The 23,467-nt window shown below is 41.7% G+C and overlaps 1 protein-coding gene across 1 annotated transcript in view; it reads right to left on the bottom strand.

Moving 5' to 3' along the window:
* The window catches only part of PLOD2 (procollagen-lysine,2-oxoglutarate 5-dioxygenase 2), a gene marked incomplete at its 5' end in the record, with an annotated part of 326,945 nt that extends 305,625 nt beyond the window's left edge, over positions 1 to 21,320 (bottom strand). The window contains one exon of the mRNA XM_081086033.1: positions 21,127 to 21,320. Within this exon, the coding sequence (XP_080942159.1) occupies positions 21,127 to 21,320 (194 nt within the window). The remainder of the gene's footprint in view (positions 1 to 21,126) is intronic.
* Positions 21,321 to 23,467: the final 2,147 nt, after the last annotated feature.

Genomic DNA, 23,467 nt, shown 5'->3' with positions numbered 1-23,467 from the left:
GTATCAAATTTTTTTAAAAAATTCTGATCCAGGTTTGGAGACCTGGTTGCAAATCCCTGGCAAGAATGTATTCACTCCTCTCCTCTCATCTAGAAGGTAAAAAAAAAGTGCAGGAAAGATAAAGCAAGGTATGAACCCAATTTTTTGACACTCACTTGGAGGGTATTGCCACAAAAGCTTCCATGGGGATATAATTTATTTGTAAATCTTTATTGTTGAGAGTATTACAGATGGCCTTCCTCCCCCCCCTACTCCCCGCCCCGACAGCTCCCCTCCACCCGGGGTTCCCGCCCCACCCCAGGCTTTTGCCACCCTATTGTCTGTGTCCACAGGTAATGCATACTTGCATAACCATCTTTGTTTAATCTCTTCCCACTCTGCCTCCCTCTGAGATTCGTCAGTCTGTTCCATCTCCAGGCCTCTGATTCTATATTATTCACCAGTTTATTCTGTTCATTAGATTTCTTATTTGTTTATTTTTAGATTCAATTGTTGATAGATATGTACTTATTGCCTTTTTATTGTTTATATTTTTTATCTTTTTCTTTTTCTTCTTCTTCCTCATCTTAAAGAATAACCTTCAACATTTCATGTAATACTAAGTTGGTGGTAATGAACTCCTTTACCTTTATCTTGTCTATGGAGCTCTTTATGTGACCTTCAATTCTAAATGATAGCTTTGCTGGGTAAAGTAATCTTGGATGTAGGTCCTTGCTATTCATCACTTTGAATATTTCTTGCCACTCCCTTTTGGCCTGCTTAGTTTCTATTGAGAAATCTTCTGAGTCATATGGGTGCTCCCTAGTAGGTAACTAACTGCTTTTCTCTTGCTGCATTTAAAATTCTCTCTTTATCATCAGCCCTTAGGATTTTAATTATGATATGTCTTGATGTGGGCCTCTTTGGGTTCCTCTTGTTTGGGACTCTCTATGCTTCCTGGACTTGTAAGTCTATTTCTTTCACCAGGTAGGGAAAGTTTTCTGTCATTATTTCTTCAAATGGGTTTTCAACATCTTGCTCTTCTTCTGGCACCCCCATGATGTGAATGTTGGTATGCTTGAATTTGTCCCAGACGCTCCTCACATCAAGCATGTCAAACTTACACTTTCTTCATTTTTTTTTTTATTCTTTTTCCATTTTGCTGTTCTGTTTGGGTGATTTTTGCTTCCTCATATTTCAAATCATTATATGATTCTCAGAATCCTCTACTCTATAGTTGAATACCTGTAAATTATTCTTTATTCCAATCAGTGTAGGCTCACTAAAGTCCCTTGGGGGTCTCAAGAAGATTCTTGAGTAACTTTATAACAGTGGTTTTGAACTCTATATCCAGTAGTTTGCTTTCTTCCATTTCTTTCATTTGTGACATGTTTCTTTGCTTCCACATTTTGGCTGCGTCCCTGTGTTTGTTTCTATGTACTGGGTAGAGTTGTTATGTCTCCTTGAATTGATAGAGTGGCTTTGTGTAGTAGGTTCCTATAGGGCCCAGTGGCTCAGCCTCCCCAATCACCTGAGGTGGACACTCTTGGTGCACCCATCTGTGGGTTGCATGCACAGTCTTATTGTAGTTGAGACTTGATTGCTGTTGATGTCACTGGGAGGAATTGACCTCCAGGCCAATTGGCTGTGGGTACCAGCTGCAACTACAGTGGGAGAGCTGCTGTGCAGGAGACACCCCTATGGAGAAGCACTTGCTTCAGTGCGGCTTTGGTGCTCACTGAATCTGCCCCTTGAGTGTGTCACTTGGATGTGTAGAGCTATAATCTAGTATGGTCTGACACTGACCACTGGGTGCATTGGCTCTTGGGTCGCTGGGAAAGTGCAAAATCAGCCACTGCCTGGAGCCACCTAGCAGGAGCTACAGAGAGATCTACAGATTCCTCCTTTTTGTATTGGGTTTGGAAGTTCCCAGGCAAGGCCTAGCTATGAAGCAAGGCAGGCTGGTACTAGTGCCAGGTCTTGGGCCTTTTATTGATAGGTTTGGGAATCCATAACCCAGTTGCAGCTTGTTTGAGCGATTTTAGCACAGTCTGAAGCCTGAGGAGGGACAAGCCATTCATATGACAAAGCCGCTGTACACAGGTAAGGTGGGGCTAAAAATTGGATGGGGTGGGGTCTCAGGGAATCACCAGGGCAGAACAAATAGAAATGGCTGCCAGTCATCCCTGTGACCAGGGAGGTCCATGGGTATATAATTTTAAGGTAAAATTCCATAAATAAATCTAGGAGAAAAATGATTGTTTTTAACCAGAATCTTATTTAGATTATTTCCATGGTAATAACAAAGTGACAACCAAAAAGGAATAAAAATAGCACACAGCAGAATGCTCAGTAAATATAACAAAAAGCAGTGTTCTTAACTTTGGTCAATACACAGCATCAAAGCTGGGAAAAACTTTATTTCAAATTCTGATTAATGTGATTCGACTAGTACATTCTCAACTTCAGTGGAAATTCACAATAAATGTTTGCTTTCAAAAAAGAGTTGCTATTGGAGAAACCAAGATGGCAGCATAGGTACACAATTGTACTTGCTGCCTCGCACAACCACGTCAAAACTACAACTAATAGACAAAACAGATATCATCCAGAACCACGGGAAGGCTGGCTGAGTGGAAGTTATACAAATAGAAGGAAAGAGAAAAGTGCACTGAAACTGGTAGGAGGTGTGGAGGTGCGGAATTGCGGAGGTATGGAGGCACGGAAGTGTGGAGATACAGAGGCGCGCATGGAAATGGGCTGGCAACTGGATACGCTGTTGTCTTTTTCAATCAGGAGAGAGATACAAGCCCCCTATTGCTCTGAACTCCAGTTCTGGGAGAGACTCTGGGGACCCAGACTCATATGGGAGAAACTGGACTGCGGGGCCAGTTTTCTCACAGAGGTGCTTGCAGCGATCATTGTTCCTGCACAGGGATTCAGGACACAGAGACCCAGGAACCTCTCAGAGGCAGAGCAGAGGCAGCTATTGCGGTTTGTTCCCCCTTGATGATTCCCTGAGACCCTGTACCACCCAATTTACAACCCCACCCAAGCTGTGAGCAGAGGCTTTTGCATATGAGTGGTCTGTTATTTTGCAATCTAAAACCTAACAAACAGCTGCTGGGTCAAAGAGCCCCAGAGCTTCCAAAAGAAGGCCTAAGGCTTGACAGCAGCCTGCATGGCTTCACAGCTGGGCCTCATCTGGGCACTTCCAAACCCCAAACAAAGAGGAGGAATCTGAAGATCTCTCTGTAGCTCCTGCTGGGTGGCTGACTTTGCACCTCCTTGGAGATCCAAGAGCCAGTGTACCCAGTGGATAGAGTGAGACGATACCAGACTACAATTCTTCACATCCATAAAAGACACACTCAAGGGGCAGACTCAGTGAGCACCAAAGCCCCACTGAAGCAAGTCCTGCTCCATAAGGCTGTCTCCAGCACAGAAGTTCTCCCATTTTAGACACAGCTAGTACCCACAGCAAATTGGCCTGGAGGTGAATTCCTCCCAGTGATACCAACAGCAATCAAGACTTAACTATAAGACTGTGCACACAGCCCACAAAGGGGTGCACCAAGAGTGTCAACCTCAGGTAATTAGGGAGGCTGAGCCACTAGGCCCTATAGGACACCTAGCACACAAAGCCACTCTATCAACACAGTGAAGCAGCCAAAATGCAGAGACAAAGAAACATGTCAAAAATGAAAGAAATGGAGGCAAGCAAACTACTGGATATAGAGTTCAAAACCACGGTTATAAGGTTACCCAAGAATCTTCTAAAAATCTCCGAAAAATTTAGTGACACCCTCAAGGATATGAAAAAGGAGCAACTAGAAATTAAGCCTACACTGACTGAAATAAAGAATAATATACAGAGGTACAACAGCAGACTAGAGGACCCCAAGAATCAGGTCAAAGATTTGAAATACGAAGAAGCAAAAAACACCCAACTGGAAAAGAAAAAAGAAAAAAAGAATCCAAAAATATGAAGATAGTGTAAGGAGCCTCTGGGACAACTTCAAGTGTACCAATATCCGAATTATGGGGGTGCCAGAAGAAGAGAGAGAGCAAGATATTGAAAACCTATTTGAAGAAATAATGACAGAAAACTTCCCCTACTTGATGAAAGAAATAGACTTACAAGTCCAGGAAGCACAGGAAACACCAAACAAGAGGAATCCAAAGAGGACCACACCAAGACACATCATAATTAAAATGCCAAGGGCAAAAGACAAAGAGAGAATCTTAAAAGCAGCAAGAGAAAAACAGTTAGTTACCTACAAGGGGGTACCCATATGACTGTCAGCTGATTTCTCAACAGAAACTATGCAGGCCAGAAGGGAGTGGCAAGAAATATTCAAAGTGATGAATGCCAAGAACCTACAACCAAGATTACTTTACCCAGCAAAGCTATCATTTAGAATTGAAGGTCAGATAAAGAGCTTCACAGAGAAGAAAAAGCTAAAGGAACTTATCACCACCAAACCAGTATTATATGAAAAGCTGAAGGGTATTCTTTAAGAAGCGTAAGAAGAAGAAAAAGGTAAAGATAAAAATTTTGAACAAATACATATCTATCAATAAGTGAATCTAAAAATCAAGTGACTAAAAAAATCTGATGAACAGAATAAACCAGTGAATATAATAAAATCATGGGCATAGAAAGGGAGTGGACTGACAATTCTCAAGGGGAAGGGGTTGTGGGGGGTGTGGGAAGAGACTGGACAAAAATCATATACCTATGGACGAGGACAGTGGGGGGGAGTAAGGGCATGGGGCAGGGTGGGAACCGGGTGGAGGGGAGCTATGGGGGGAAAAAAGAGGAACAACTGTAATAATCTGAACAATAAAGATTAATAAAAAAAAGAGTTGCTATTATCATTCCAATAACACTATAATGCAACATTGCCTCACATACACATTTGTCTAATCCAGTGGTTTTCAACCCTTCTGGAGACATTTGGCCAATTTTAATTTTGAGACCTTTTTCGTTCTTACACTTGGAAAAGTGTACTCTTGGCATCTAGTAGGTAGAGGCCAAGGTAGCTGCTAAACCAAGTACAATGACAGGACAGCACCTACAATATATAATTATCTGGCTCAAAATATCAATAGGGCCAAGAAACACTATTTCTTCATAGCTAGCTGGGACATGGTGACAAATACAGGGAGTTAGAGATAAGTACTCTTCTTACAGACCTCCTATGAAGCTACACAAGGTAGAGTTCTGGAGTTTACTTGATATTTACATAGACAAATAGAAGTTTCCAATTAAGTAATTTTCACTTGAAGTATTTTAGGGAGAAAATGGAGCCCAGAATTCTAGCCATAGTATCAATCAGTGTGCCATCTATATCTATTAGCTTATAACATCTACCTTAAAAAAGTTCATAACCAAACTGGCTACTGCTGGCTCTATGTATTATAAATTAATATTTTTCTGTATTTAGGAGTTAACTGAATTTCCCATGACCACCCACCAAAAGCAACCAGTCCTCAGATTCCAGCAGTGGGTTTTATATGGTCATTTTCTCAGGAAAACATTCATATCTGAAATTCCCTTTCTCTGATGTTATAGTCCATTAAAACTTTACTGTCCGGCTCCATGAAATTTAAAAGCCAGAATGGGAAAGGAAGGTGATTTGGACTGTAAACTTAAAGGCAGCAACAACAACAAAAAAATGTCTTCTATAAAAAGTAAAGGGTGTTGGTGATTAAATGAAATAAAATAGACAAAGGCTGAAATGGTCCCTATAAAAGTAGCAAAGGTTATTTTATTTCCCAGTAAGATTCCTTGGGTGTTTCACAAAGAAAGTCATTTTTCTGGTGAATTTCCAAGTATGCTAAAGACATTTACTTGCCTATTTATTTTCTAGCTGTTACTCTAAAAGAAAAAGTTTAAGTTATGAAAAAATTCAGTTCAAATTTAAAGGAATCACACAGGGTTTAGAAATCCATTTTGAAACCATCAGATATATCTGAGAGAAAGAAAAGCATTGTATTATCAGACAGAAACCCATCTGAATGTGAAGTTTCTCAAGCTAACAAAGCAGGAATGTAGAAACATGTTTACCCATTGAAATCTTCTTAAACACTTAAAGATGAAGATAGGCCCTGGCCAGGTGGCTCAGTTGTTTGGATCCTCCTCCTGTGCACCAAAAGGGTGCAGGTTTGATTACTGGTCAGTGTACACACCTAGTTTGTGGGTTCCATAAGTGGTTGGAAATATAAGGAAGGCAACCGATATTTCTCTCTCACATTGCTGTTTCTTTCTCTCCCCCTTCCTTTCTCTCCAAATATAAAAAATTATATATATGTATATATCCCCTCAGGTGAGAATTTTAAAGATAAAGACAAAACTATTACTTCTGAGTTTAAGCCTGAAAGTGTTACAGAGTAGGAAAATTTTTAGGCCTGCTTAATTACCTAGCCACCTCAGCAGCTTGACAGCCTGTACAAAGTTTCTAGGAACTGAGCTCACACACCTGAGCAACGGCCCACAAAGAACAAACAGATCAAAATTAAGAATAGTCCTGACCTGTAAGTTACCCAGAAATGAATAACAGGAGGATGATGAATAGCTTGGCTAAAACTACGCAATTAGCTTTTGTAACTTGGCTTTGCTTGCTATGGGAACCTGAACACAAATGTAGTTGTCCCCTTTAAATATTGGACTCTGCAGATGGTTGGGGCCGCTTCTCTCTTGGGCTTCCCAAGTGGAGGAGCGGGCACTGGCCAGTCAATAAAGGCTCTCTAAATTTCAGTCTGGAGTTCTGGTCATTCTGTCGCTAGCGCTCCACAACAAAAGCAAAATTCGAGCAGAAAAGTGGCCTATGTACTTACCAAAAAAAAGAGAAAGAAAACAAAAGTGCCAAAATGATCCTAATTAAAAAAAAAAAATAAAGTATAGCAGGACATTTACATGCAAGATCTAATTTCAGATAATTGATCCTAGAGTTAAAGCACAAAAGTGGAAAACTGCAAGGATACCTCATGTGTGACAAATGGCAGCAAAGTTATGTTTAAACAAACATGTGGTGAGACTGTCTTTAATCTAGCTAAATGTAAAAAGTGTTGTTTTACATGAACTTGACTATTCACTGCAATTCCAGCTTCTGAAAATAAGAACCGGCACCAGGTTTAGGAAAAGGGCGGCTAAGGGGAGAATCTGTGTCCACAGCTGCCCCTTCAAATCCCCAAGGAGGAAAGCTGCTGCTTAAAGGTATTGAGTAGCTAGGCAGCCCTACTGAAAACAACCAGTTTTGAGCGTTGTTTTTGGCAAGAGGTTATGTGCTACCGGCTTCTTCCTGGGGCGCTTGGAAGGAATGTGTCACCATCAATCAGAAAGTACACTGTTTAAGTCAGGGAAGGAGTACTGCCTCGTCCAACACGGATAAATCATGCACCTCCAGGAAAGGAGGAAGAGGAGAGTTGTAGGAAAGGTGTTGGTGCCTAGGGACCTGCAAGACCAAAAGGAAATCCCGACTTGCAGTATAAAAATTCTTGCGCTCAGGTTACTGGGAACTCCAGGAGCAGCGAGGGCGGGCACCCCCACTCTGCCCCAGGGACCAGCAACGCGGAGAACGGTTCTGGAGGGGTCCTACGCGGTCTGAGGCGGAGGAGCAGTCCGTCTCACTCACCTTGGAGGGCATGGGGAGCACAGAGTATCCACTGACCCCTGCGGTGCTGGGGAGGGACGGGCTACCCACCTACTCACCTGGCAAGGCCAGCATCAAGAGCTGAAGGATGAATGGACTGCCCCAAGCGAACCTCACCAGACGGGTGCTGACCGCGGGAGTGCTCACCTGTGGGGATGCTGGAGGGCTTCTCCGAGTCTGCACCTAAGCAGGGACTCCAGGGCTGAAGGAGGAGGGCCAGCAGCAGCAGCTGACACTTCACAGCGCAACCCCCCATCTTCGGCCTCTCGAAGGCCCGCGCGTGCTCGGGCACCCCCACCTCCCGGCGGCGGCGAACTTCTCGCGAGAGCGCGGAGAGTCCAGGTCCTCCCCGGCCGACAACCACGGCGACTAGGGCCGGAGCGAGCGAGCCAAGTGCGGGCAGCCGGAGGGAAGCCAGGATCGGTCCTTCGCGGAGGCGCCCCGGGCGCGGCAGGGAATTTATAGGCTTCCCCAGCGGGAGGCGATGGGGCGGGCCGCGCCCTGGCTATTGGCCGCCGCTGAGCCGCTGCGCCGCTGCCTGCGGCCCGTGAGGCCGGTTTCCGGCCCCACGTCGGGGGACTGTTTGCTCCACGCAGACCTATTTCGGGACCGTCTGCGGCTACGTGTAGAGGCGCACGCAGAGCTTCTGGCTGGAACCGGGAAGTGTGTGCTTAGTTTGGGAGTGGGCCTTCGAGCGCGGGGAGGAGCCGCGGGCGGGTGGGCGGCGTTCCCCTCCTGCCTCTGCTGCCCCAGCACCAGACGCTTTCTTTCCGTCAGCCTCTAAGGGTGAGAATTGGCTCTTCCCTGCATTTGGATACTAACCTTGTCAGAAATGACTATAAATCCTCAGAAATCTTGGAGGAAGGCATCTCGCCAGATGCTAGCACAGAAATGACCCCTCCCGTTAAATTCAGGGGTCAAGTTTTTTCTCCCTGGAAAAGGAAGGCCCTGTTTTGATTGTTATGTAAACCGAAAGTTTTTACTGTCCGGTGAACATTTCTTCTCCTCCAGTGCCAGGAGAGCCATAGATAGTGGCTTGTAAATCCTGCTTAATTGGAGGCCAGAGGTGCAACCTGGAGCTATGCCTTACAAGATCATCCTTCAGTCCACCTGGAAAATTGCTCCCAGAGATCTCCGAGCCAGCTCTCGGCAACTTGGCACGTCCTCTCCTGCTTCCAGTTTTTATTCATCTCTAAGCAAATTTCTTTTTTCTGTATTACTTCTCAACATTTTAGCTAATCCAGTGTTTATTCTGCTGGGATGAGCAGGGGCAAAAACACAAATAAAGGAGAAAGCGTGAAGATGTTGCCTCATATATTTCGTGACATGAGCTGTTTAAAGGGACAAAAAAAACTCAGACTGGCAGTATGGCAGTATTCTACCTCTATCTTCCTAAAAAAAAGGTGGGGAAGCCTGATTTGAGCCAATACCCTTTCCAACTGAACCTTTGAAGTTAAAAACAAATTATTGAAAAAGATATGTCCCAATTTGATCACATTTTGTCTAAAACTAGTATGATATGGGGGAGGGGTGGGTGAATGTGGAAGAGGGCATAGAGTGCATAAATGGTGATGAAAAAAATAAAATTAGCAGAATAAAAATAAAAAAGGTGGAAGCCCAAGCCGGGTAGCTCAGTTAGTGTCATCCCAATACACCAAGATCGCAGGTTCGATTCAGGTCAAGAATCAACCAATGAATGCATAAATAAGTGGAACAACAAATCTCAATCAATCTCTCTCTCTCTCTCTCTCTCTCTCTCTCTCTCTCTCTCTCATCAATCAAATAAAAACAGGTGGAAAAACCTTCAAAGAAATGTTGCCTGGGGTGTGACATTTTAGAAAAGAATAATTTCCTGTGCCCAGAACTAAGCCAGTTGTTACAGTGTTTTGAAGGTTTGGTCTCAGTTTTTTCAAAGGAAAATTGGAGAAAGTTCAGAGAAGAGTAACAAGTAATTAAATGGAAAGTATGACCTGTGAGAATCAAATTAGGTTTATTTAGAGCAAAGGAGAAAAAGCTAAGAGATGGATTCCTTAATAACCTTCAGTGTGTAGCCAGCGCCACTCTATAAAACTAGGCAAACCCTGACTGGTGTGGATCAGTGGTTGAGCATCAATCTATGAACCAGGAGGTCACGGTTCAATTCCCAGTCAGGGCACATGGTGGGGTTGCAGGCTTGATCTCCTGTTTGGGGCATGCAGGAAGCAACAGATCAATGATTCTCATCATTGATGTTTCTATTCATCCTTCACCCTTCCTCTTTCTGAAGTCAATAAAAACATTTTTAAAAAACTAGGCAGAAAGCAAATAGCATTAATCCTCTGAGTCTGAATTCTCTGCTACGAATGGCTGGTCTTTTGGCCAAATCTCAGCCTCCTAACTTGTGTAATGGGTCAGACTCTGTCAAACTCCTTGAACTTGATTTCTTGCTTTCCTTTTGTCCAGTTTCTTCAAGAACTTGCATGGTTAAAACCTAGCTTTTTGCCTTCCCTCATGCCCTCATACTCTCATGCACAATTACAGTCTCTCCACATCACAGTACGTGCGTGCTTCTATTACAAAGTCTGCCAAGCATTGCAGGTTACCATGACATTCACCCTTCTCTATTGAGAGTCACAAGGTGAGGACTGTAAGAATTGTATAAAGCAAGTGTTTCTTTGGGATTTTCAAAACAGCCGAACACGTGTATCACCATCTGAAAGAGCCCCAATTCAGAAACAAAATCCTTCCTGCCTTCTTGTATTTCCAGCTGTCTACTGAACATCTCTACTTGAACATTCCACTGGCACAAAGTGCAAATGTCTTTAATTCATCAAATCCAGATCCCACTCACAGTTTCCTCATCTCTATTAATGACACTTCTGCTCTCTAACATACATGGACCTGCAACACAAACAGCCCTGCAGTACACACAGCTTGACAACTAATCTTGCATTTTTTTTTCTTTCACATTTTCTCTTCATCTGTTCTTTTCCATGCTCACTGCCACCTCAGTAATGCATTTCTGAATATATCCTAACTATGCTGTTGGAATTGTTTCTTCCCTGTAGATTCTTCTTGCTTCCAATATTATACCATTAGATGCCACAGCTAGATTCATCAGACACAGATATCCTTTTGATTACCTCATTCCCAAACTCAAGGATTTCATAAAGAATTTGGAAACAATCCAAATCCCTTAACCTAGCATTCAAGTTCCTTTGCTATCAAACCTAATCACCTCAGATCCTATATCCAGCCAATCTGGTTTGCTTTATTATCTCCCAAAGACTTTGTCTTTTTTTTTTTTTTTTTTTCCTCTAGAGTTTGGGTAAGAATCACTGTCTTCATTTGGGTTCTTCCAGAGGCCAACCCTGAACCAAGATTTAAAAACCACCAGTTTGTTGAGAGTTTTAAGGAAAAGGGGTAGTTGAAGATAAAGTGATACAGAAAAGGGAAGTTAGCCAGTAATGGGTGCATTATTAAATCTAAGACAGGTGACTAGAGCTTGCTTGTGTTCATATTATCTATCTAAAAAGCTCTTCTCTAGCCCTGGCTGGTTTGGCTCAGTGGATAGAGCGTTTGCCTGTGGACTGAGGGGTCCCAGGTTCGATTCCGGTCAAGGACATGTACCTTGGTTGCGGGCACATCCCCAGTGGGAGGTGTGCAGGAGGCAGCTGATTGATGTTTCTCTCTCATCGATGTTTCTAACTCTCTATCCCTCTCCCTTCCCTCTCTGTAAAAAAATCAATAAAATATCAAAATAAATAAATAAATAAATAAATACATAAATAAATAATAAAAAGCTCTTCCCTAAAATTCTCCTCCTCCCATCATTAGGCTAACTTCCTCAGACTCAGATGCCACCTCCTACAGGAAGCCCAACTTGAGTACCTCACCCTACCCCCTGTTCCATGCTTACTCTTTAAACAAACATCTCTCATGTTTGACATATTTTTACTTGTTTATTGGCAGAGGGCGGGATTCAATTTTTTTCAACACTGTATACTATATAACTGGCACATAATAGCATGTATTCATTCACTGATTAAAAAACATAGTGTACCTGCATGCCTACTATATCTCATTGTTCTAGATGCTGGTAAAACAAAAATATATACTTTTTTAAATCCCTGTTTTTATAGAGATTTTGCTCTTGTATAATTAAAATAACAAGTGCTGGCAAGGATGCAGAGAAAAAGGAACTCTCGTGCACTGTGGTGGGAATGCAGGCTGGTGCAGCCACTATGGAGAACAGTATGGAGTTTCCTCAAAAAACTAAAAATGGAACTCCCATTTGACCCAGTGATCCCACTTCTAGGAATATATCCCAAGAAACCAGAAACACCAATCAGAAAGGATATATGCACCCCTATGTTCATAGCAACACAATTCATCATAGCTAAGATTTGGAAACAGCCTAAGTGCCTATCAGCAGATGAGTGAATTAAAAAACTGTGGTACATCTACACAATGGAATACTACACTGCAGTAAAAAAGAAAGCATTCTTACCATTTGCAACAGCATGGATGGAACTGGAGAGCATTATGCTAAGCAAAATAAGCCAGTCAGAGAAAGATAAATATTACATGATCTCACTCATTTATGGAATATAATGAACAACATAAACTGATGAACAAGAACAGATCCAGAGACAGAGAAGCATTGATCAGATGCTCAAACCTCAGAGGGAAGGTAGGGGAGGGAGGAGGTAAAGGGGAGAGATCAACCAAAGGACTTGTATGCATGCATATAAGCATAACCAATGGACACAGACACCAGGGGGGTGAGGGCATGAGTGGGGGGAAGGGGAGGCAATGGAGAGATAAGGACACATATGTAATACCTTATTCAATAAAGAAAAAAAAATTTTAAATAAATAAAATAAAATAAATAAAGAGATCCTATAATAAAAGGGTAATATGCAAATAGACCAAATGCCAGAACAACCAATCTCAGCATGCTAATGAGATGCTAAGGCTGCTCAACCACTCGCTATGGCATGCACTGACCACCAGGGGCCAGATGCTCCAACCAGTAAGTTAGCTTGCTGCTGGGGTCCAGCTGATTGGGACTGAGCTAGATGGGCCAGACACACCCTGGAGCCCTTCTGAGGTCTCTCGATTGTGCACTAGTGGGGTCCCTCAACCTGGCTTGCACCTTCTTGCAATCTGGGACCCCTCAAGGATGTCAGAGAGCCAGTTTCAGCCCAATCCAGCAGGCCACTCCCCTTGGGAGGGCGCCAGATGCAGGGCTCATGGATGGTGAGCCGCTGCTACAGCAGCGTGAGCCTCTCCTGATAGGGACTGATTGGGCGCAAGCCCATGGCAGGTACAGTGGGGCCAGGATGAGCGGGAGAGACAGTTTGGAGCTGCAGGCAGCGTTGGACTGCAGGTTTTAGCTCGATCCCTGCAGGCCACCCAGAGGGACCTCACCCATGCACGAATTTTGTGCACCAGGTCTGTGGGAAACTGTTTATTGCCTTCACTATCTGATAAGCATAGACAGAGAACCCCCTGAAGGCTGGGTGCCTTTGAAGCCCTAGCAAAGGTCGGAGCTAGGTGCCACAGCTGTTTGTCCAGACAGTGGTAGCTGAAACTACTCCCCCATTTATTATTATGTAAATCCTTGCTGATGGGCTAGTCTGCTTGTTACTAGGGGGTCACCTGCCTAAGGGCTATGCTACTGGTGCATCCCAGATCAATAAAAGCTTGGTGAGGCCTGGGCACGGAGGAAGTCCTTCGGGACTTGGCCGCCTGGTCCCCCAATATTTCCAAATTATCTCATGTCTTTTTCTCTCATTTGTTGTGTGGCTCCTCTTTCAGATACCGAACCCTACTCCACGCAGAACATGGAGGGAGTCTTACTCGGCAGGGTCTCTAGTAAAAATATAATAATGGAAGTGATAGAGAGAAAATAAGTCAGAAACATTAACTAGAAAGAACCAAGAAGGAGAGGATATGCTGAAACTTTAAAAGTCCACACTAAGGCAATGCTTATGCATCACCTGAAAGCAGTGGTGGGAAAGAAGTGGTTTCTGGGGCCAGAATATATCTAGAGTGTTGGAGTTGGGCAAGGGGACAATTAGCAGGAGTCCAGTGGCTATGAAATTAGCAGGAGATGAAGCCTGAGTGGTAAAAGGAGGGGAAGTGTATACAGCAGAAAGTGTGATTAGAGTAGAGCCTGGTTACATCTCTAGCCGTGAGAACATTAGGCTAAGTGAAATAAGCCAGTCACAGAAGGACAAATACTGCATGATTCCACTTATATCTAAAATAGTCCAACTTGCTCTGGCCAGTGTGGTGCAGTTAGTTGGAGCATTGTCCATGCACCAGAAGGTGGCAGGTTCGATTCCCAGTCAGGGCACATACCCAGGTTGTGGGTTTGATCCAGGTAGTGGCACATGCAGAAGGCAATCAATCTATGTTTCTCTCTCACATCTATATCTCTCTCTCTTCTCCCCCACCTCTCTCCCTTTCTCTCTCTAAAATCTTTTTTTTTTAAATTAAAGTTGTCAAACTCATAAAAACAAAGAATAAAATAGTGGTTGCTTGTGGCGGGGGGGGGGGGGGGGGAGGGAGAGGGAGTTACTAACCAGCCTGTATAATGGTATAATATTTACGTTACGCCAGTTGAATATGTACTAGATCTGCTGTACAGCATTGTGTCTTTAAATAACAATACTGTATCAACAACACTTAAAAAATTGTTCTTATCACAATGAGCGAGAGAGAGCCACTTTTTTGTTGTTGTTAATCCTCACCGGAGGATATTGTTCCATTGACTTTTAGAGAGAGTGGAAGAGAGGGGGAGAGACAGAGAGAAACAAACATAGATGTGAGAGAAACACATTGATTGGTTTCCTCGCACAAACCTGGACTAGGGACCAGGGCCAGAGATCGACCCAAGTAAGTGACCTTGACCAGCATCAAACCTCAGACCCTTCAGTCCTCTGGCAGACGCTCTATCCACTGAGCCAAACCAGGCACTTCTGAAGTTTTTTACTCCTCTGATTTCTATTGTCTTCAGGAAAACATAAGAATTCTTTATTTACAAACTCTGGTTCCCATGCAGCACTTCCAGCCAAAGTACCATTTTATTAACCTCCATTGTATGTTTTGACTAAACATGACTGTACAGAATCCTCCTGATTCTGAGCATGACTGTACAGAATCCTCCTGTCGACATAAGTAACTTCCAAACCTGTAAAGAATTTTTATGAGATTATTTGAGCCAAACTGACAACATATGCTGGGGAACTAGATGTCAAATTCTCCCTAGAATGATATTTTCAGCTTCTTTTGTGCATTTAGTATTAAGGAGGGGATGAAAGGAAGATGTAAGGAAGGCAAAAAGCTATGTGGGGAATGGATTATAGACTGGTTAAGATTATGTGCTCTCTTGAGGGTGTTTATGGCTTATTTCAAAGGTTTGCTAACACAGATGCACAGAAACAATGGACAGGGCTTGCTTAATGCAAAGATAAACCTTCTACTAAAGTTATTTGCATCCACTGACAGACTTTGAACAATCTGATGTTGTCTGTCTGTCTGTCTTTGTGGGGGCCAAGATTGAATAGGGGACTTCATATGCCTGAAAAGAAGAAAAGAAAAAAGAAAAAAAAAGAAAGAAGTTATGTATCTGGGGAGTGACTACCCACAGTGATCTGCCCAGTTAGGAATTTATGATCAGATCACATTGTGAGGTTATTTTCCATACCACCCCCTTTTTTTTCCTTTTTTTTTTCTTTTTTTTTAAAAATATATTTTATTGATTTTTTACAGAGAGGAAGAGAGAGAGATAGAGAGTTAGAAACATCGATGAGAGAGAAACATCGATCAGCTGCCTCCTGCACATCCCCCTCTGGGGAAGTGCCCGCAACCCAGGTACATGCCCTTGACCGGAATCGAACCCGGGACCTTTCAGTCCGCAGGCCGACGCTCTATCCACTGAGCCAAACCGGTTTCGGCTTTTTCTTTTTTAAAACTATGGACCACTTCACAAATTTTCATATCATCCTTGTGCAGGGGCCATGCTAATCTTCTCTGTTTCATTCCAACTTTAATATGTCTACTGCTAAAATGAGCACAAGAAGCCCTTTGTCATCCACACTCCCCAGGAAGATCTGAATTGTGAAATCCTTATACAAAGCAAAAAATTATGTCAGTTGTAAAACTAAATTCAGTCACATTCAAAGTCAGAAGAGCAGGCCAGGATTGTAAGGAGAGCCAGAGTGCACACAGTATTCCAAAGATGATCCTAACAGATGTTTTATGACTAGTTGCACTAATTTGGCCAGAGCTGTCTAGGCCATGAGTCACCCTAAAAGGTTGGCAGCAGAAATTTGTGGTTTCTGCATTTAGTTTCCAAACATATTTTACTGGAATTCCAAGTTATGATATATTTGTCGGCATAGGGGACACCAGTATGACAGTAATTATGATTAACCACAATATAGTATTAAAAATGTTTTGTTCAACAGTAATTTCTAATGATTTTTGTCAAATATTAATTGAGCATAGCCCTGGCCTGTGTGGCTCACTGGTTAGAAAGTCAGCCTGTGCATCGAAGGGGGGCTGGTTCAATTCTGGGTCAAGTACCTGGGTTGCCAGTTCACTCCTAGCCCCCAGGTTTGGGTGTGTGTCGGAAGCAACCAGTGGATGTGTCTCTCACATTGATGTTTCTCTCTCATCTCTCTCTCCCCCTCCCCTTCCACTCTCTCTGAAAAGCAATGGAAAAAAATATCCTCAGGTGAGAATTAATAAAAATATATATATAACATAATGGCTTGGGTCAATTTCTGGGGTCTCTATTCTGTTCAATGGATCTATATACCTGTGCCAGTACCAGCCTTTTTTATTATTATTATTACAATTGCTTCATAGAGCAATTCCTAATGATTTTTAATGGCTCTCTGTCATTATGATCCTTCATTCTTCTACTTCTGAGGAGTATTAACTTCTTTATCTGGAATCATCTCTGCCCAGAAGCAGAGTTGCCCTGATGCTGAGAAAATTTGTCATTTCCCCTCACTTGGAAGGGGCTTTGTGAATGTTGAGAGTAGCTGGGAATTGTACTATATCTGAGGTTGGAAAGAAAGCCAGGTTGCAATCAAGAACAATTACTGAGCCCTGGCCAGTTTTGTCAGTGGTTAGGGACCAAAGGGTCATGGGTGTGATTCCCCATCAAGGGCATGTACCTCAGTTGTAGGTTCCCATGTGTGGGAGGCAGCCAATCAATGTGTCTGTTTCACATTGATCTTTCTCTCTCTCTCTCAGAAAATGTCCTGGGAATTTAAAAAAATACAGTAAATTGTTGATTTATTCTCTTATTCTACAGAAATACTCACTTTTTTGTTTTATATTGGTAACTCCAGTCTTTTTTTTTTTAATCCTCACCCAAGGAGTGAGTATATTTTTTCTATTGATTTTTAGTGAGAGTGGAAGGGGAGTGAGGAGAAAGAGAAACATGGATGAGAAAGACACAGAGATTGGTTGCCTCCCACACATGCCCGGACCAGCCCAGGGGCAGGGATAAAACCTGTAACCCAGGTATGTGCCTTTGACAGGGAATCCAACCCATGACCCTTTGGTCCAAGGGCTGACACCCTAACCACTGAGCAATGCCTGCCAGGGTTCTTTTTTTTTTTTCTTAAGGAATCCTTAATAGTCCTTGTTTATTTTGGCTCAGTGGATAGACTTAAGGGTCCCAGGTTCAATTCTGATCAGGGCCACATGCTTGGGTTGTGGGCTCGATCCTTGATGCAGGGGTGGGGGGCGTGCAGGAGGTGGCCAATCAATGATTTCTCTAATCATTGATGTTTCTATCTCTCTCTCCCTCTCCCTTCCTCTCTTAAATCAATAAAAATATATATTTTTTAAAGAATCTTTAATATAATATAAACTTTAGGCCCCATTAAACCTTAATTTGCTCCTTGTCCTACCCCTAAAATCTAGGCCCAATCCTTTCCATAAGTATTGAGAATATAAGGAGTCTATAATCAACAATTCCTGGGCTTAGTTGGACCTTCCTGAGTCAACACTGATTATAGATTCCAACAACGGTATTCTTACTTCAGCAATCTTGAGACAGAACAAAGTTGAAGGCTACTGGGTATCAAAATATACTACAAGGCCATAGTAATCAAAACAGCATGGAACTGGCATAAAACAGACATACAGATCAAAGTGTTATCAGAGAAAAGTATGAGTAGTCTCCCCATTGAGAATGGGAGTAGGGTTATAGGGATACCATTGAAAAAACCATTTCCGGATGCCCCCACAGGACGATGAGATATGGTTAGAAAGCTTTATTTCTATGAAATTACATTTCTGGGTTTCCAAAGTCCCATTTTCCTTAGTCCAGTTATAGAAGAAGTATAGCTGGAGTTTCAGTAAAGCTGGAAGCAAAGACAGTGTCCAGAGTTTTCTTTCCATGTTGGAACCAGGTCCAGTTTAGCATCAGGCTAGCAGCAGTCTATTAGTCCATTGTGTTTGGACTAATAGAGGAGAAAGTGACCGGAGCAACGAATCTTAAAAGCATAAAATGAACCAAGAGCATGAACTCCTTAGTTTAGGGCATTAAATATCCCAAATTTTGCAACCTTGTAGTGGCAGTGCACATTCTAGCCAATGACATGTTCCCAGGTGTGACTGACAGCAAAGTACCTTCCCTACATCACCCCAACTTTACTGGGCATGCATCTATTCTTCATCTTGTCCAGTATCTTCCCCCAGCAATCTGCGGGAATAGACCAGTGGCTCCCTGCGGAGTATAAAGCTTTAGCTTCCTAGTGAAGCTGCTCAAATGACATGCTTATAATATTTGGTCTTCCCTTTGCTCCTTTTCTGTTATTAGTAACTAGGTTAATAACAACAGTATTAAAAGGAACAGAACAGACAGCCCAGAAATAAAACCATGCCTTTATGGTCAATTAATATTTGACAAAGAAGGCAAAAATATACAATGGCAAAGTTAGTCTATTCAATAAATGGTGTTGGGAATATTGGACAGATTGGTGCAAAAAAAATAAAACTAGACCATTTTCTTACACCATACACAAGAATAAAAAATGAATTAATAACTGAAATGTTAGACTCAAAACCATAAAAATTATAGAAGAAAACATAGGCAGTAAAATCTTGGACATTTCCTGTAGCAAAATTTTTTCTGATATATCCCGTTGGGCATGGAAAACAAAAGAAAAGATGATCAAATGGAACTACATCAAACTAAAGAGTTTTTGCACAGCAGAGGAAATTACCAGCAAAATGAAAAAAAAAAAATCCTCTGAATGAGAGAATATATTCACCAATGATACATCTGATAAGGGGGTAATATCCAAAAATTATAAGGAACTTATAAAACTCATCACCAAGAAGACAAACAACCCAATTACAAAATGGATAAAGAATCTGAGTAAACCTTTATGTCCAAAGAGGGCATACAGAAGGGAAATAGACATATGAGAAGATGCTCAATATCACTAATTATCAGAGAAATGCAAATTCAAACCACAATGAATCTGAATGGCACGGCTCAGTGGTTGATCATCAACCTGTGAACCATGAGGTCAATTCCCAGTCAGGGCACATGCCTGGGTTGTGGGCTTGATCCCCAGTGGGGAGCATGTGGGAGGTAGCCAATCAATGATTCTCTCTCATTGATGTTCCTATCTCCCTCTCCCTTTCTCTCTGAAAACAATAAAAACATATATTTAACAACAACAAAAAACAGACAATGAGATAACACCTCACACCTGTCAGAATGGGTATCATCAATAAATCAACAAACTACAAGTATTGGCGAGGATGTGGAGAAAAAGGAACCCTCATGCACTGTTGGTGGGAATGCAGATTGGTGCAGCCACAGTAGAAAGCAGTATGGAGTTATTTCAAGAATTAAAAATGGAACTGCCTTATGAATCAGCCATCCTACTTCTGGGAATATATCTGAAGATCCTGAATCACTAATTTGAAATAATACATGCACCCCTATGTTCATTGCAGCATTATTTACAATAGTCAAGAGTTGGAAGTAGCCCAAATGTCTATCAGTAGATGAGCAGATAAAAAAGCAGTGGTACATTTACACAATGGAATACTACTGGGCCATAAAAAAAGTAAATGTTACCCTTTCCAACAGTATGGATGGACCTGGAGAGCATTATGATAAGTGAAATAAGCCAGTCGGGGAAATACAAGTACCATATATTTCACTCGTATGTGGAATTAAATGAACAAAATAATCTAACAAACAAAATAGAAAGAGACTCATAGATAGAGAACAGACTGACAACTATCAGAGGCTGTATGAAAAAGATGAAAGGGTTGAGAAAAAACAACAACAAACAAACAAAAAAACACAAGGCAAAAAAAAAACACCTCATAGATTCAAACAGCAGTATGCTGATTACCAGAGGGAAAAGAGGGTCGGAAGAAGTAGAAGGGAGTGAAGTGGGGATAATAGTGATGGAAAGAGACTTGGCTTGGGGTGGTGAACACACAATCCTATATAATAAAGGGTAAGATGCAAATTGACCCTGACAGGAGAACAACCAGAATGACCAGAACGACCGCTGGACCAGTCACTATGAGGTGCACTGACCACCTCTTTGTCCCTTTCCCTGGCCAGCAGGCTCTGATCACCTGATGGCCACCTGCTGTGGGGGTAGGGCCAGTGAGCAGGCAGGAACAGCCGACCTCTCAGTCCCTTCCCCCGGCTGTCAAGCACCGATCACCCAATGGCGAATGGGGAACTGGGAGTGGGTGGTGGCAGGGGGTGGGGCCGGCTGCGGGCAGCTGGGGAAGATGGCCCTAATCACCTGCCAGGCCTAGGGACCATACCCATGCACAAATTTTGTGCGTGCATAATATACAGATGATGTATTATATAATGGTGTACCCGAAACCTATATAACTTTATTAACCAACTAGAGGCCCAGTGCACGAAATTCGTGCACAGGTAGGGTCCCTAAACCTGGCCAGCAATCAGGGCCAATCAAGGCCTCCTGGTTGCTGGTTTGGGCCTTCCTTCATTCTGTGCCACCCCCTGGTGGTCAGTGCATGCCATAGCAGTGGTCAAACTCCCAAGGGAACAATTTGCATATTAGCCTTTTATTACATAGGATGTCCCCCCAATAAATTAAAAAATAACCCAAAAACTGGGAGGGTAAAATAATAGAAAATTCTAAAGCTTTAGCCTGAGAGAAATGGATATTATTTAGATACATGCCATCATAGGTACTAGTACTATTTTTTTATAGGTAGTACATTTTTTAAGTCAACATTCTTCAAATCTGGAAAATAAATTCTGTAACATACACTGAAGGAAATATTTTTACAATATAACTGAAAGGAGGGAGAATTTACTTTAAAGGGTGGCATTGCCAAGGTGCCATGGCATGCCTAGTCTGCATTCAGCACCCAGAATTATAAGTGTTGTCTTCTTCAGAGCATTTCCCAGTACAGGTTTCCAAAAGGGATGGTTTGCATCAGATATAATTTTCTGTACTTTGGACACATCACAATGCACAGAGCTTCTTTATCCTTTTTGAAGCTAGCCATAATGACTATGTAGCCCATTTGCTGACTGCTTGCAAGGCTCTTTGAATCAGGCAGAAAATGTGCAGTGAACTTCCTGTAGGCATCGTATTTTGCAGAGTTTCCTGACATCATAAGACCACTCTGGTATTTGAAGGTAGCCATTTGGTGAATGCCCTCTAATTTCTTTAACTTTAATCACAGTGTTTTTCTTAATTACTGTTCTAGTGTTACTTTGTTGATGTGTGGCCTTCTTATTTTTTTCCAGTTAATCTGATTCTTAAAAATCACAATCAGAGATAATTAACACTAATCTTGTCCAAAAGTAAAAACACTATTTAGGAGCAAAGGATTATGACTATTTCTAAAAATATGTTTTAGGTGTAGACTATAAAAGGCAAATAATCATTTTTTAAAAAGTTTTTAAACAATTGTTCTCTTTCCCTTAAAAATTTTAAAAATCTCTCAAAATGAGAAATATTATCAAATCAACTACTCTTGTCGTTATAAGACCCTGTAGAGAATTTTATAAAAATTTATTTAAGGCAAAAAGAAGATACACCTGAAGCATGATCTCAACAGCCTGAGATAAATGCTCTGGATAAAAACAGTTAAGCAATTTCTTTTATATGTTTGAGATTAAGGAAGGAACATAAGATTACATGGAGGTTGGAGAAAGCAAAGAGGGACTGTATTACAGGATAGTTAGTAAGATTATGTGCTTTCCTATTTTAAAATATATATTTTATTGATTTCAGAGAGGAAGGGAGAGGGAGATAGAAACATCAATGATGAGAGAAAATCATTGACCCCTGCACCTCACTCCCCACCACCACCACCCCTCACTGGGGATTGAGCCTGCATATCCGGGAATGTGCCCTGACCAGGAATTGAACCATGAACTCCAGGTTCATGGGTGAATGCTCAACTGGCCAAGCAGATTATGTCCTCTCTTGAGGGTAGTTACTATTTATTCCAAAGGTGTGTTAACCTAGATGCACAGAAACAATGAACAGAGTTTGATTAAAAACATTTCACTGAGGAAGTTCTATGCCTGGGGTATGACTACCCACCTTGACCTACCCAGTTAGGAATTTATGATCAGATAACCTTGTGGGGTTACTTTGCATAGAACCCCTTTTTCCATTCACACTCTAATATCTCCCTTTGAATTGTTCAGATTTTCAATAACTGTAATTTATTGCCTAAATCAAAACAAATGTCATTAGTATCCACATAGCAAAATTGCCCTGAATCAATAACAAAGGTAGAAAAATCCATTTTTCTCTTTATACTACCCACGGTTTCTTTAAAGTGGGTGCACAATTGTTTATTCACTCAATCAACAAATAATTAATGTGCAGCCACCATGTTTCAGATACCATTTTGTCTTCAAGATTTCAAGATAAATCAGATACTTCTCTCTCTTTGAATACCTCCATGTATGTATAAATTATTCTTCTAAGTAATAAACTAAATCCTGTGTATTTCTTTAGACTACAATGTATATAAGTGAAAATTTGTTAAAGAAAAATCAATGTTCTAAATGTTGGATATAAAATTATTTTGGATATATCTTAACATCCCAGATAAAATAATTTGAATTATCCTCTCAAGATAATGTTTTATTTCATTTGTTGCTCTATAAGGATAAGGTATCTCAATTTTGACATATACTTAAATAATAGGAACATGAAATATTATGTGCTTTCAGCTCTCTCTCTCTTTTTTCTTTTGTCTATGCCAATGCCAATTTTTTTCTATCAGCCTTTTTGAAAACTATAATGCAGACCAAGGAAGAAAATTTTTAATTTTCACCCAATGATATGTTTATTGATTTTGGAGAGAGGAAGGGAGAGAGAGAGAGAGAAATTGTTTGCTTCTCCTAGATGCCCCAATGGGGGACCAAACCTGCAACCTAGGTATATGCCATGGCGCAGAATCAAACCTGAGACCTTTCTGTATATAGGATGACACTCCAAACAACTGAACCACACCAACCAGGGCAGGAAATTTTTATCTTAAAAAAATTAACAATGACCAAATATGCCTTTATTTTTATTTTATTATTTATTTAAATAATTCTTTATTGTTGAGAGTATTAGATATGTGCCCTTTTTTCCCCATTGACCCTCTCCAGCCTGCCCCCATCCCCACCCCCAGGCCCTCACCCCCCCCATTGTCTGTGTCCATGAGCTATTCATATCCTATCTAATGAAAGAGTAATATACAAATTAGTCATCACTCTGTCACAAAGATGGCAACCCCCATAGCCATAAGATGGCAGCGCCCAGTCCCTTCAGCCCCGCTGT

This window comes from Myotis nattereri (assembly GCF_964212035.1).
Source record: "Myotis nattereri genome assembly, chromosome: 3".
Classification (NCBI taxonomy): Eukaryota; Metazoa; Chordata; class Mammalia; order Chiroptera; family Vespertilionidae; genus Myotis; species Myotis nattereri.
This window is presented reverse-complemented; position numbering and strand designations above follow the sequence as displayed.